A 16,296-nucleotide genomic window follows, 5' to 3' on the forward strand; every position below is an offset into this window, starting at 1 on the left:
GTATTTTGCATTTTGTATGATGTGTTCTGTGTGTTTTTTGCTTTGTACTGTTTGTTGTTGTGCTGTTGTATGTTTTGATTGTGGGGGACTGCGGATGCAAATTAGCTTTGAGCTAACTCCGGTGCAGTGCATCTTTAATGTTTAAAAACTGCACACTGTCCCAATCAATAAATCAAATCAATTATCTAGAAAGAGGAAAAACACCCCAGGAACCAGCAGCTGCTTCCACTTCACAAAGGTCTCGTCAGAATAACGGAGATGTCCACTACATCTCATAAATTATTAACAATTAGTCAACTAGTGATTGTTAATGTGGCTGAAATTGTTTAAAATTTGCATCCCTAATGGTGACCAGTTGACCTACCAACTGGTCAACTGACGACCTTCCCACCAATCAGCCAACTCACTTAATTACCTACCTGCTGAGATGCCTTTGTATGGATGTATGAATACTGTATATATTGAAGAAGCCTGTCTACCTTCCTATCTACTGACCATGTGACTGACAGCATCATCTACCAAACTACTGACCTATGAAATCTACCTAACAAGCTACGATATCAACACCTGCTGACATTTACTGAGCGTCACATTTCATCAGCAAAACTCTCAGATCCATTGTTCCAAACACGAAGATTTGTATTTTGGATTATTAGAGTGATTCTGGGTAATGTAGTGTTAACAACAGTGAAGCTGCACAAACTGAAGGATGAAGAATAAAAATCTGTGACTGCCGGCGTAAACTGTCAGTCTGATGGCCGACACTGTTATTAATAGACTTTTATAAATAGACCAAATGCACACACACCATCTGCTTTACATCAGCCTGTTGATGTTTTCCCATGACCTCTCCCATCATGTTCACATCTGTGCACAACACACACACACACACACACACACACACACACACACACACACACACACACACAGTATATAATATAGAACGGAAGCCTCCTCAGAGCTCCACATCCTGTTTATTCTGTTTGTTTAATTAGTTATTATTCTGATATTATTAGTGTTTTTAAAAAGTAAACCTGCTTATTATGTTATTTTAAAGTCCAATAGAAGTCACGTTTAATCATCCCTTTTTAGGTCAAAAATGACGTCAACATGTTTTTTTTTAAGTATATTGTTAATAGTTTTGAATTATTAAAATGAAGAAAAAAGGTCTTGAAATATCAGAAATGCTTCTTTTTGTCACAGCTTGCTGGAGGTGTCTGCGTTTGATTGACAGCAGCTGGAAGGATGTGTGGGTTTCTGTGTTTGATTGACAGCAGCTGGAAGGGCATTTCGGTGTCTGTGTTTGATTGACAGCAGCTGGAAGGGCGCATCAGTGTCTGTGTTTGATTGACAGCAGCTGAAGGGGCGTATTGGTGTCTGTGTTTGATTGACAGCAGCTAGAAGGGCGTATCGGTGTCTGTGTTTGATTGACAGCAGCTGGAAGGGTGTGTTGGTGTCTGTGTTTGATTGACAGCAGCTAGAAGGGCGTATCGGTGTCTGTGTTTGATTGACAACAGCTGGAAGGGTGTGTTGGTGTCTGTGTTTGATTGACAGCAGCTAGAAGGGCGTATCGGTGTCTGTGTTTGATTGACAGCAGCTGGAAGGGCGTATCGGTGTCTGTGTTTGATTGACAGCAGCTGGAAGGGGTGTGTTGGTGTCTGTGTTCTATTATTGACAACAGCTGAAGGGTGTTTGGTGTCTGCGTTTGATTGACAACAGCTGAAGGGTGTTTGGTGTCTGCGTTTGATTGACAACAGCTGAAGGGGTGTGTTGGTGTCTGTGTTCTATTATTGATAACAGCTGAAAGGGCGTGTCGGTGTCTGTGTTTGATTGACAGCAGCTGGAAGGATGTGTGGGTGTCTGTGTTTGATTGACAGCAGCTGGAAGGGTGTATCAGTGCCTGTGTTTGATTGCCAGCAGCTGAAGGGCGTGTGGGTGTCTGTGTTTGATTGACAGCAGCTGGAAGGGCGTGTGGGTGTCTGTGTTTGATTGACAGCAGCTGAAGGGGCGTGTTTGGTGTCTGTGTTTGATTGGCAACAGCTGAGAGGGCGTGTTGGTGTCTGCGTTTGACTGACAGCAGCTGGGAGGGTGTGTCGGCGTCTGCGTTTGACTGACAACAGCTGGAGTCTGTTTGATTAATCAACATAATGTAAAAATAAGGGCTGCCATCATGAAAACAAAACATTTTAAAATATAAATTTCTCACCTTTTGATTTCTTTTTTCTTTTCTTAAGGAGAACACAGGAAGTGATAACACAGCAGATATGTGTTACATTGCATTTAGTTCCAGTTGGACTTTAAAATGATTTGACACTCTGTGCTGAAGCTGTTTTCCTGTTGAAGCAGTAAATATTCCCACTCTGAGGTCAACTCTATCACATTTAAACATAAAATAACCCCCACATAGCTGCATCGACCAATCAGATTGACAGCTCTCTCTGAGGTCAGGGGTCAATGGGTTTGACAGGAGTCACAGAGTTACAGAGCAGAGATGTATTGATCAGTTTGTTTCTGATTCTGCTGCAGTGATTTAAAACATCTTTTTCACGAAGCACGAAGATCCAACAGAAAGTTCTGGTCCTGACTGTTTAGTAAGGTACCATTGAAGTGTCAGTGCCACGAATAATCAGTAACTTTCACCACAAGCAGATGTTGTTGTTGTTGCTGCTGCAGATTTGATGATCCGTCAGCTTTCTAATCCTTCATGAATAATCAATCAGCCTGAGAGGAGAAAGAAACCGTCAGCAGGAAACAGAATATCAAACAGAGTCAGACAGGAAGCTGCAGCTGATAAAACTCCCAGAATCCCCAGAAATCATATTCATATAAGAAAAATCTACAAGCTATATATATTTATATGTGTGTGCAGCAATTTATATGCATATAAATGATTCTCGCAGCAGCAAATTATGATAAAACTGGTTATTATGTGGAGAGTAAACAAAAATTGTACTCGAATTACATTCTCCATCATTCATGTTGTGTCCTCCATCATGATTTGGAAAACGGTAAATCGTTGCATTTATAGAGCTTATTACAGTGTTTTCATCCATTCAATCACACACTGATGGCAGCAGGCTACCATTCGAGGTGCTGGTCTGACCATCGGGAGACATTTGTGATTTAGACATGCAAACAGGAAGAGGTGGAGGTCAAACCGCCAACCCTGTGATTACTGGACAACCTGCTCGAACTACTGAGCCACAGTAACGCCCAAATAAATCAGCAAATGCATGGAGCATGTGTGTTATAACCGGCAGACAGCGGTAATAACTTTAATACCATATATACACACATCACGCTTCCAAATTATGATTAATCCTTCTCTCTGATGTAGAGTAAATATTAGAGTAAAAGTGTTCTGCTTTAAAGCTTTAATATATAACTATTCTGCATTAAAATGTCTAAAGACAACTAGACCTATGTTATATATCTCGTTGAGTTGTCTACTGACAGTATCCCAAATGTTTCCAACAGTTTTGAAACCCAGAAAAATCTGTAATTTTAATGAAGGTAACGGTCCGTTTCATTTGGTCGCCTGTCAATGGCGTCATACCTCCTCTACCAAAGACTATACGCCAAGCCCCCAGGAGCAGCGCTGGGCTGCGAAGCCAATTTGACACAGCGGCCAAACAGTGTAATTACATCATGTGATGCTATTGGGCCCAAAAAGACTTTTTCCCATAGACTTGCACTGTGAAAGAAACGTCTGTAAATCAGCGGATTCATTTTTTTGAGCATCACAACCACCGCGAAATGACTCGTCTCATTATCAGAATTAAATCCGTTCAGTCCGATCACATTTCGAAAGTCTAAAAGAGCAGCACAATTGAGTTGTTTTATCCCCATTCAAGTTAAACCGGAAGTAGCCGGCTCAGCCAGCGAAAGTCACGAATGCGCTTGCTTTATGGGCCCAATGATCCCGGAAGATCTGAGTAATTTTTTACCCCGAAGTCGGACTTTTTTGGCTTCATGCGCTGCAAAGCAACTTTCATAGGAATGAACACTGTCTCCGACGCTGTATCCAGTTCTCTTTATACATCCATGGTATACGCGCACAAGATGCATGCGTCGGCGTTGTGGTTGCCCGTTATAAATTGACTTTTATTCAGTTTTAAGCCACATTTTTATGATAAACTTTTTAGATTTAGGTCGTTTTTAACCGGATGAAGGATTTTAGTCACCGGACGTCTGGATCTTAAGTTATCAGAGAAACAAGCAGAGCAAACATTAGCAGCAGCTCAGCTAACAGCCCCTACTGGACGTCCTCTTTCTGCTGAACAGCATCAGAGAAACATTGATTTTTTTTAAGTGAAACTGCTTTATTGAGTGTTTTTACCAGGTTTAATCCCCGTGTATGTTTGTTCTGGAGAGGACGAGACCTCTGCGGATAATTCGGCTCCTGGTGAAAACATCTTGAATGATGAACACTGGAGTAATCCTAACCTGGAGAAGCTGGTTGTTTAACAATGAAGACAACAACTCCCATGATCCCTTGCTACTTCACAACATCATCACACTCCGTCTTTTGTTATTGTTTTGATTGAGAGACCCCTAGCGGCTGAAATTACATATTATGCGTTTAAAACTACTCCAACAAGTATAATTTACTCCTGTAAGTACATGTAACAACAGGTACAGTACAAGTACTGTAGTACCACCTCTGATTGTGCGTTCCATAATAAATGTAGTGTAAATAAATAGAAAACCTCAACTTAAGACCATTTCCTGTATAGATGCTTGATATTTTCTGACGTCTTTTTAGGAGAATATTAAAGGGGATGTTCACAATTTTTAATTATGTCTTGACAGTCAGGTGTCCATAGTAACAGTGAAAGAGGTTTTCCTCGCTGTAATCATTCCTCCTGTTCATACTGGATATTAAAAGATCCTTCAAATGTGCTTTCAATGTTAGTGATGGAGGATAAAATCCACAGTGTGTCCACACAGTCATTTAAAAGTCTCTGTGAAGCTTCTATTCAGCTTCAGCAGTCTGAGTTAGTCATATCAAGTGGATATCTGACACATTTACAGTCTTTTTAGCATCAAATTCCCTCTTTGTGTTTCCTCGGACAGTGTTTCATTTGGGCTCCTGACTGTTGTTTTAAGACACACTTGATAAATTGTTGAACCCGTCCTTTAACTGTAAATAGAAATATCTGCAGATGAAATGTTCTTTCAACCCTAAAACCACAGTGTTGTTAGGTCGTAAAAGCGTATTTATTTTCCAGCAGTGATGTGTAACAGTCGCAGGCAGATGATGTGGTCCTGCTGATCGGGGCGTCACACAGAAAACACTTAAATGCGTCGTTGTGGAGTTCATGAAGGAACCACAGAGTCTGTCCTTTTAATTTGGGGAGCTTGTTGGACCTAATTGGTGTGTGTGTGCAGCCTAGTTGTACATATATGGTGAATCCCACTCAGTCATGTATTTTTGTGTTGATTGATGATAAAGAATCACGTTTCAGGCAATTAGTTTAGTGGAGTTCACCAAAATAAGAGTCCTGACTCTCACAGACAACACAGAGTGAAAGAAAAAGTCAATACTCTGCGTGTTACTGTGGCCCCGATGTTTCAGATTCATATTGAAACTGATGTTTTGAGTCCTTCTTATCAGCCAATCAGCTGTCAGGAAGCGCTATGATTCAGCCAATGAGCTGCAGGCATTAACCGACCACAAACAGCTCTCTCTGTCTGTCGGTCTGTCGGTCTCCCCTCCATGTGGATTTTATTTTTGTCCAGCTGCAGAGACGTCATATGGAAGCTATTAGTGTGTGTGTGTGTGTGTGTGTGTGTGTGTGTGTGTGTGTGTGTGTGTGTGTGTGTGTGTGGCGGCTGTTTTTACAATCAGCTGATTTCATCTTCAGACTGCTCACATCCATCCGTCACTTCAGTTCTCAATGAAACTGTAAACTCATGCAAATATAAAAGTTATTACTTATTATGAAAACGTAAGTATAAACTTGATGAAAATGAAAAGAAACACACAAATAAAAACACAGTAAAGAAGTAATGTGACAAAATGCATAAAAAAGAAAAAAACAACTAAAACAAGAGTAAACAGTAAATTTCTGGTGCTGCAACTAACTAATTATTTTCATCATCAATTAATTGTCTATCTGCTGATTATTTTCTCAGTCATTTAATGGTTGAGTCAATTAAATGCTTGTTTTGTTCAAATTTTTATTTACCGTCATATACGACAAAGAAAAACAGCAAATTATCACATTTGAGAAGCTGGAAGTGAAACAACGTTTGGAAATTTTACTTAAAAAATGACAAAATTGTTGCCATGTTTTTGATCGATTAATCAATTAATCTGCAAATCATCACAGTTAAATAAATGACACAAAATACTTACTATTACTGTTGATAAAATAATCTCCCTGCCATTTAGTAGCTGTTCCTGGGCTTTCTATTCTATCACATGATATTCATCAATAGTTGGAGTTTTCCTATTAATGTCGGTATATTTTTATAATTTAGTGGTTAAAGCTTCATCTGACTCGTTGTCAGAACTCCTCCTGGTCAAATATGTTAAATTATGTGGGATTAGATTACGTTTGGGTTTATTGGTTTGAGTGTTTGTGTATTTTAACTTTCGGTTATTATTATTTTTATTCTGAACCAGCTGACTGTCTGAACTTCCTCTTTGAAAACTCTCGCGTTTTGTTCTTGAAAGTTAAAAGTCTTTTATTTATCCCCCCCCGACCCCCCTCAGGTCCCTCCTCCTCCTCCAGTCCCAGCTTGCTGACGAAGAGTCTCTCTCTGGAGCCTCCCTGCTCCCCCTGCGGCCACCAGGGGGCGCTGGACGCTGACGCCGACGCAGACGCTCCCCAGCAGCCGAGCTCCGACCCAGGGCCGACCTCCTCCTCATCGGGCCCCGCCTCCCTCGAGGGAGGGGCTCCGCTAACAGAACGCCGCGGCTCCGCTAACGGGCTGCTGCTGGTTAACGACACGGGGCCGCCGGAGCTGCCGGCTGCCACGATAACACCACCGAGCAAGAGCAGACCGCCGCTACCCGGACCGAAACCTCAGGGTAACGACGGGTTTAACGTTTATTTAAATCTAACACATTGTAAAGTCATGACATCGCTGATTGTCCTGTGACTCCGCCCTTCACAGTCCCACCGAAGCCCCCCCACCTCCAGCAGCAGGCGGGCGTGTCAAGGCCACGCCCCCGGGCTCCAGACAAGCCCCTCCCCCCTCCCCCGCCCTGCAGACCCCTCCCGGCAGACCCCCGAGGAGGTGGCCGGACTCCGCCTTCCCGTGCAGACGGCACCGCCTCCCCCACCTGCGTCCTGTCACTCATTGAGAAGTTTGAGCGGTGAGTTCTGATTGGTCGCAGTAGAAGTGATGTCACTGTTTAAGATGTTATCGTGTTTATTGACATTTTTGTGTGTTTTTTTCGTGTGCGAGCAGCGAGCAGATCATCGTGGTTCCTGACATCACCGGGGGGGCTCTGTGTCCCCGCCTCCCCGACCCCTCCTCCTCCTCCCTCTCCTCCTCCCGACCTTCATCACCGCCATCATTATCATCGCCCGCCCCCCCCCCGCCTGGTGAGGAGCCGCTCTCTGAGCTCAAAGGTCACGATGACATCACAGCGAGGGGTGAGGGGGAGGGAGAGGAAGCAGAGGGCGACCTACATGATGATGATGACGACGACGATGATGATGAAGAGCTGGCAGCGGCGTGCCGCGATGACGTCCATCAGAAACGTCTCTCCATGGAGTCTGGCTACAGCGCCTCAGAGAAACATCTGGAGGACGAGGTGGTTGCCGTGGAGATGAGGGAGCAACAACCGCTGCCGCCGCCGCTTTTGCACGACCAATCAGAGCTCCCCTCTGAGCGTTTGTCCCTCCCCTCCTCGCAGACCGATGGGAAACTGGCCAATCGGGACAGCGGGATCGACAGCATCAGCTCGCCGTCGCACAGCGAGGAGCTCTGCTTCGCCGGCGTGGACGACGGGGGTGTGGCTTACCCATGCAGCCCCGCCCTCCTGCCCCGCCTCTCCAGCTCGTCCTCATACGCCGGCGAGGGAGGGGAGGGAGAGGGAGAAGAGGGGGAGGCGCGTGGCGGAGCGAGAAGGAGGAGGGAATTCTCTGAAGACGGAGACAGCGACCTGGAGGAGGAGGAGGCGGAGCTAACTCTGGTGCTGCCGCCGCCCACCAAGACAGACAGACAGGACTCTGCTGAGGTGAGACAGGAAGAGACAGACGGGAGGTTAAAAACGATATTTACTGAATCCTTTATTATCTAAACAGGAACCACTGAGATCATGATGTCCTTTAAACACGGACAGACATTCACACAAGTTAGACGTCAGATTCACATTAAGAAAATAAATTATTAAACTCAAATAAATTCTTTTAAAATATTCAAGTGAGAATTTAACTTCAAAGGTTTTTGCCGCTCGTTCCGTCAGTGGAGAAATTTATTATGTGAAACCAGTTCAGCTCACATGAAGTCATAATATCCTGATCTGACATGAGAGCTTTACAGATAAATAACACACAGTTAGAACATCTTATACTGTTGAGTCTCTAATCTATAACACCGATCATATGTTTAACATGCAAAATATTGATCTGAAAAGTAACAGTAAAAAAAATACTCAATTTCAGTACAAGTACCTCGAAACTGTAGATTTATCTCATGGCTTCCTGCAGATATTTGACACATCTGTCTGTCTGTCTGTCTCTCTGTCTGTCTGTCTGTCTGTCTGTCTCTCTGTCTGTCTGTCTGTCTGTCTGTCTGTCTCTCTGTCTGTCTCTCTGTCTGTCTGTCTCTCTGTCTCTCTGTCTCTCTGTCTCTCTGTCTGTCTGTCTCTCTGTCTCTCTGTCTGTCTCTCTGTCTCTCTGTCTCTCTGTCTGTCTGTCTGTCTGTCTCTCTGTCTGTCTCTCTGTCTGTCTCTCTGTCTGTCTGTCTCTCTGTCTCTCTGTCTGTCTCTCTGTCTCTCTGTCTGTCTGTCTGTCTGTCTGTCTCTCTGTCTCTCTGTCTGTCTCTCTGTCTCTCTGTCTCTCTGTCTGTCTCTCTGTCTCTCTGTCTGTCTGTCTGTCTGTCTGTCTGTCTGTCTGTCTCTCTCTCTGTCTGTCTGTCTGTCTGTCTCTCTGTCTGTCTCTCCGTCCAGCTGTCTGTCCAGCAGAGGGTCTTCAACATCGCCAATGAGCTGCTGCACACAGAGATCGCCTACGTCTCTAAGCTCCACCTCCTGGACCAGGTGAGTCCACCTTCTGCTGCTTCCTCCTCTTCTTCCTCTTCTTCCTCTTCTTCAATTCATCTCAAAGTCTGAGCAATTCAAGGTCCACTTACTAGCATTTTCTGGAGTCTTCATCTTCTTCAATCATGACCGAACCAGTGTCCTTGTCCCGTTTGTGTTTGTTCTCTGACTTTCACATTACTGACTCCGTCTCTGTTGCCATGGGAACGCAGCTGTGAAGTGTTTCAGCTGCTAAAGTCAACCCGAATTAAATCTCCTCCTCTCTGCTCCTCCCGCAGGTTTTCTGTGCCAGACTCCTGGAGGAGGCCCGCTCTCGCTCCTCCTTCCCCTGTGACGTCGTTCAGGGAATCTTCTCCAACATTTACTCCATCTACTGTTTCCATCAGCAGTTTCTGCTGCCAGCGCTGCAGAAACGGATGGAGGAATGGTAAGGAACCTTCTCCTCTTCTTCTCCTCCTCCTCCTCCTCCTCCTCTGCTCCTCGGCTCCTTCGTGTGTGTGTGAGCGATACATTTCAAGATGTGTTCCTCTTCCTGTGTGCAGGGACTCAAACCCGCGGATCGGCGACATCCTGCAGAAGCTGGCTCCTTTCCTGAAGATGTACGGCGAGTACGTGAAGAACTTTGACCGAGCCATGGAGCTGCTGAACATCTGGATGGAGAGATCGGCTCAGTTCAAGACCATCATCCAGGAGATCCAGGTCCAGATCTGTGATGCTGATGCTGCTGCTGCTGCTGTTTAGAGTTTTGCTTGTTTGTATGCGTTAATATTAAAAACTGTGTTGTTGTTGTCCTTCAGAGGGAGGAGCGCTGCGGTAACCTGACTCTGCAGCATCACATGTTGGAGCCGGTTCAGAGGATTCCTCGCTACGAGCTGCTGCTCAAAGATTATCTACACCGACTGCCAGAGGACGCCCCCGACTACAGGGACGCCCAGAGTACGAAAACAAACACACACACATGTTAAGTTTAAATAATGAACTGCGAACCAAAATAGAAGATCCCTTCATAATCCACTTACAATGGAAGTGATGGAGGACAAAATCCACAGTCCTCCTTCTGTGCAAAAATGTATTTAAAAGTTTATCTGAAGCTAATATGAAGCTTCAGCGTCCAAATGAGTCAAATCAAGTAGATATCTTTCAACGTTACAGTCTTTTTAGTGCCAAAGTTGTTACTATACTTCCACCTGCAGCTCAACAGGGAAACACTGTCCGAGGAAACACAAAGAGACTGTAAATGTGTCAGATATCCACTTGATATGACTAACTCAGACTGCTGAAGCCTCATATAAGCTTCACAGAGACTTTTAAATGACTGTGTGGACACACTGTGGATTTTATCCTCCATCACTTACATTGAAAACACATTTGAAGGATCTTTTAATATCCAGTATGAACAGGAGGAATGATTACAGCGAGGAAAACCTCTTTCACTGCTCATATGGACACCTGACTGCTGCTTTAACAGACACTTGAAAAACTGTGAATGTATCCTTTAAGCGTTGGAGGGTTTTTAAATAGTCTGATAATTATTATGTGAAAATGAACCACAAGAAAATCATGGAAAAAATTGCATATAATGATGCAACAGGTGCAGCAGTCAGTCACAACATGAACTCATTTATTAATTTATGAGATCACAGCAGAAAAAGCAGCAACAAGCTCTTAGTTTCTCTTCTAACTTTCTTCCATTGATGTTGTGGTTAGTTTAGTTTGCGGCTGACTTCACCACCTCCTGCACACACACACGTAGAGTTCATTTCTGCATAACAACATGCATAACAAAACACTCATGCAGGAAACATGTGTAAGCATCAGCTCTGTCTGTCTCTGCAGAGTCTTTGGAGCTCATCGCCACGGCAGCAGAACACTCCAACGCTGCCATCAGGAAGATGGTAAGAGTTTCACACAGTCAACACCCAGAGCTGTCAGCCATAATCCCCCATGGTCTTCCACAGCATAAACCACATCAAACACAGCACACACACACACACACAGCACACACACACACACACACACACACAGTCAGTCAGTAAATGTGACTCAGACCAGATCAAACGCTGTCAGTTTGTCATTAACCTTGACTTCATCTTTAATTAAAGTGCACTGATTACAGTCATTAAATGTCTGAAGTTGCTTTACATCCAGTGTGTGTGTGTGTGTGTGTGTGTGTGTGTGTGTGTGTGTGTGTGAGAGTTTGCGTGTTTCACATCTACTGTGGAAACACTGCCTCAGGTTCATCTCAGCTGTCAGTATCATAAAAATCATCCTCAGGACTGAACAATGAATATAACCGCAGATTATTTTCAGGGATTCTATATTTAGATGATTTTCTTGCTTCATAAATGTGTTTTTCATTCATTCTAATTAATATCTATCATAATCAAACACACTTTTTCCTCCGCTCTGTCGGCCCTTCGGAGAGAATATCTTGTATTTTTGGATCAAACCTCCACAGTTCAGCGTCTGGGGAACTGAACCCTAAACCTCTCCTGTGGGATTAGAGGCCCTGGTTTGATCCCAGTAGCCGTATCTGTGGTTCCAGTGAACATGGCTCATCTTGTTTGAATTAAGAAGCCATCGAGGGATCAGCCAACCAGGAAATCTTACTAGTTGGTCAGAGTTAGTTTAACTCCCAGGTGTTCTACCCTCCAGTGTGACAGATCCATGGATGGATGCATTTAATGACTGAAGAAAGTATTAAACTGTCAGTGCAAGTGTCTCACAGTCTTTACAGAGATGATGACGTGAGAAGCAGAAATTTGGCCTCCGGATATGTTTTCAGCTCTGAGTGAGTCTGTTTACCGCTGCTGTCATCTCTAATTAACTCTCACTGATTAAAGGAAAGCTGCTGCTCAAGTGCATCAGTTCACAGCTTTTACTCGCTCAATAGGTTTTTGGAGATTTAAAGGGATCCTGGGATATTATGACGACGAAGAGTCAGCGACATCATACTGGTGTTGGAAAGAAAAAAACGCAGATTTATGATTTTGAAAATACTAAAAAACATAAATGGAAAGTATTTCCTCCCTGAAACAATAAATGAATTATTCATGACTGTCTGGTTGTTTCTCTCAGGAGCGAATGAGGAAGCTGTTGAAGGTGTACGAGTTGTTGGGAGGAGAAGAAGACATCGTTAACCCGACTAACGAGCTCATTAAAGAAGGACACATCCTCAAACTGTCAAATAAGAACGGGACCACGCAGGACAGATACCTCATCCTGGTACTCCTCTGATTTATTCTGTTCTTTACTGAACCGTATCGTCTTCTACCGGGTTACTGGACTGACGTCTGTCTCTCCGTCTGTCTGCAGTTTAACGACAGGTTGCTGTACTGCGTCCCGAAGCTGCGTCTGATTGGTCAGAAATATGGAGTCCGTGCTCGCATCGACGTGGACGGCATGGAGGTGAGATATTGTGGGTGTATGTGATGTGCTGTGTGTAGCTTTGTATTTGGTATTTTGTATGGTGTGTTTGTTTGTTTCTTTCTTGTTTTTTGGGTTTTTTTTCTTTTTACTGTTTGTTGTTGTGCTGTTGTTTTTTGTCCGGGACTACAGATGCAAATTAGCTTCGAGCTAACTCTGGTGCAGTGCATCTTTAATGTTTCAAACAGCACACTGTCCCATTCGATAAATAAATAAATCAAATCATCAAGCTTTTCTCAACACGGGTGATTACACTTCAACACATCTGTCCACCTGTGTGGGTTACAGGTATTTAAACTGGAAGTGTGATCAAATCTGAATATATAATGAGCCCAAAGTCCACAGTGGCAGCGCTGAGCTACGTTAAACTGTCCAAACTGAAGCCTTCGCATCAACTTTTAAATGCATTTTTGCACTAAAGTTGGATTTTGGCCTCCATCACCTACATTAAAAGCACATTTGAAGGATCTTTTAATATCCAGTATGAACAGGAGGAATGATTACAGCGAAGATACGCTTGAAAAATTGTGAACCTGCCCTTTAAAGACATAAAAATACACTGCTTTGAATGATATTTATATCTACCATGTTTTCCTACAAAAAAGGTTCAGTTACCTTAGTAAAATATAAACAAAAAAACATCATCATCTTCTCCTTCGTGTAAACATTCAAAATCTCTGAATATGTAAATATTGTTGATGTCTCCTACTTCACTGTAAAGTCAAATCAGTGTTTGTGCTGTTTGGAGGCTTCAAGTTTCTACATCACACTTGTGTAAGTTGCATACTGGACCATGATTGGCTCCAGACCTGTTGTGATGTCATAAATCCTGCAGATACGTCCGGAGATTTAGCTCAGAGAAACTTTCCCCCTTCAAACTCTGCACAAAGAAGAGAAAAACATCACAACGTCAGGAAGAACATCAACAAACACTGGTTTTATACTGGAAGGACTTTAACTTCACCTTCAGACAAACTAACATCAACAAACAGAGCAAAGTTATTCTGTCTGTCTCGGTGTGACCATGAAAGCTGACTGGAAGGTCTCACCTGGCTCTCACATCTCTGAACATGTCGGAGAGATTTTTACAGTAGACATTATTTTGATTAATAATTCGGGAATTTCTCTGTTCTATCTGTTCACCAGCTGAAGGAGACCAGCAGTGTTGCAGTTCCTCGGACGTTCCTGGTGTCGGGAAAACAGCGATCCCTGGAGCTGCAGGCCAGGTACACAAACATAGAGACAAACACAGAGACAAGCAGAGACACTCAGAGACAATTGTTGTCTTTTGACTGATTGTTTGGTTTGATTGTGTGTCTGTAGGACAGAGGAGGAGAAGAAAGACTGGATCCAGGTAAACACACAGCAGAGTCTGTTTCTGCTCACGTCTCCCTGCAGAGACGATCAGATTGTCCTTTTCTTCTTGTGCGTGTTTCCATCCAACTGTTTTTATTCACATTTTCAATGTTCACATTTAAAAAACTGAGTGGAAAAGACAAAAACATCATTAAAAAGTCTTTGTTGTTGTGTGATGTGTAAAGGTTGGTATGTGGATAAAAAGCAAATGTAAACAGACTGAGTGAATAAAATGATGACGTACATGTGAATCATGTGACTTAAATGTTTCTGAAGGGCTGAAAACATCAGATCTGTGTGAAATGAATACATGAAACAAACATTAATGTCATATTTCCATCACATTTTCCATCGTTTGAGCTTTGACTGCCGCTCTTTTAATGACATCATCTTGTTGTGTCCTCTTCTTCTGCCGTGCTTTAATGACATGGTGTGTGTGTGTGTGTGTGTGTGTGTGTGTGTGTGTGTGTGTGTGTGTGTGTGTGTGTGTTTTCAGGCCATCCAGGCGACCATCCAGAGACATGAGCAGACAGTGGAGAGCTTCAGACATCTGACCTGTTCGCTCCGAGACGATGAGTCCACACCGCCTCACTCCCCGGTAACACAAATAACTGTTAACAGATCTGTTACAGCGTGTCAGTCTGTCCCAGTGGATGAATGCAGAAATAAACAACTGTATAGAGCTACAACTAATGATCATTTTCATTATTGATTAATCTGTTGATTATTTTTGATTAGTTGTTTGGTCCATAAAATGTTTCCCAAAAGCCCAAGATGACATCAAATATCTTGTTTAGTCCACAACCCAAAGATATTCAATTTACTGTCATAAAGGACTAAAGAAACCAGAAAATATTCACATTTGAGAAACTGGAAACAGAATTTGGACATTTATGTTTTTTAAAAATGACCCAAAATGATTAATTGATTATCAAAATAGTTGGCGATTAATTCAGTAGTTGGCAACTAATTGATTAATCAACTAATTGTTGCAGCTCTACAACTGTAGAAAAGCATTGTCTCTACAAAGAGAGATAAAAGTGACATCTGTAAAACTGTTGACAGGTCAAACAGAGTCAATTATAAGTCTTTGTATTATAAATTTTGAAGAAAATAAAGAAAATATTTGGCGTCTTACATTGAGGGAGCAAGTTATATTGAAATGACTGAGGCGGCCATATTACTAAACCATATCCAGCTCTAAACTGGTGTATAAGATACCAAACCAAACAAAAATACAGCCTAACCTTCTTCAGGAGGATGACCTGTTCAAACTGAACAGTCATTGTTACACTAATGTTTTTAAAGAGATTTCATGTCTCTCTCTCTCTCAGAGCTGTGTGGAGTTGGGGAAACGAGCTCCGACTCCGATCAGAGAGAAGGAAGTCACTCTGTGTATGAAATGTCAGGAGCCGTTCAACTCCATCACCAAGAGGCGACACCACTGTAAAGCCTGTGGACACGTATGTTCATCACAACATTACTACAGACATATATAACATCTGCAACAACTACAGACATAACTAACATCTGTAACAACTACAGACATTTATAACATCTGCAACAACTACAGACATAACTAACATCTGTAAGAACTACAGACATAACTAACATCTGTAACAACTACAGACATAACTAACATCTACAACAACTACAGACATTTATAACATCTGTAACAACTACAGACATTTATAACATCTGTAACAACTACAGACATTTATAACATCTGCTACAACTACAGACATGTATAAGATCTGTAACAACTACAGACATATATAACATCTGTAACAACTACAGACATTTATAACATCTGTAACAACTACAGACATATATAACATCTGTAACAACTACAGATATATATAACATCTGTAACAACTACAGACATATATAACATCTGTAACAACTACAGACATAACATCTGTAACAACTACAGACATATATAACATCTGTAACAACTACAGACATTTATAACATCTGCAACAACTACAGACATTTATAACATCTGTAACAACTACAGACATTTATAACATCTGTAACAACTACAGACATTTATAACATCTGTAACAACTACAGACATATATAACATCTGTAACAACTACAGACATTTATAACATCTGTAACAACTACAGACATTTATAACATCTGTAACAACTACAGACATATATAACATCTGTAACAACTACAGACATTTATAACATCTGTAACAACTACAGACATAACATCTATAACAACTACAGACATATATAACATCTGTAACAACTGCAGACATTTATAACATCTGTAACAACTGCAGA

At 42.4% G+C, this 16,296-nt stretch overlaps 1 protein-coding gene across 2 annotated transcripts in view; it reads left to right on the top strand.

Annotated features, from left to right (window-relative positions):
* fgd1 (FYVE, RhoGEF and PH domain containing 1) overlaps positions 1-16,296 on the top strand; it is a 40,777-nt gene that overhangs the window by 19,759 nt on the left and 4,722 nt on the right. For both annotated transcript variants that reach the window (XM_044350436.1, XM_044350438.1), the window contains exons 2-15: positions 6,722-7,039; positions 7,126-7,327; positions 7,423-8,197; positions 9,131-9,220; positions 9,499-9,647; positions 9,763-9,919; positions 10,018-10,156; positions 11,057-11,115; positions 12,299-12,445; positions 12,536-12,628; positions 13,793-13,872; positions 13,970-14,000; positions 14,499-14,600; positions 15,337-15,465. In XM_044350436.1, the coding sequence (XP_044206371.1) occupies positions 6,722-7,039; positions 7,126-7,327; positions 7,423-8,197; positions 9,131-9,220; positions 9,499-9,647; positions 9,763-9,919; positions 10,018-10,156; positions 11,057-11,115; positions 12,299-12,445; positions 12,536-12,628; positions 13,793-13,872; positions 13,970-14,000; positions 14,499-14,600; positions 15,337-15,465 (2,471 nt within the window). The remainder of the gene's footprint in view (positions 1-6,721; positions 7,040-7,125; positions 7,328-7,422; positions 8,198-9,130; positions 9,221-9,498; positions 9,648-9,762; positions 9,920-10,017; positions 10,157-11,056; positions 11,116-12,298; positions 12,446-12,535; positions 12,629-13,792; positions 13,873-13,969; positions 14,001-14,498; positions 14,601-15,336; positions 15,466-16,296) is intronic.

This window comes from Thunnus albacares, chromosome 5 (genome assembly GCF_914725855.1).
Source record: "Thunnus albacares chromosome 5, fThuAlb1.1, whole genome shotgun sequence".
NCBI lineage: Eukaryota > Metazoa > Chordata > Actinopteri > Scombriformes > Scombridae > Thunnus > Thunnus albacares.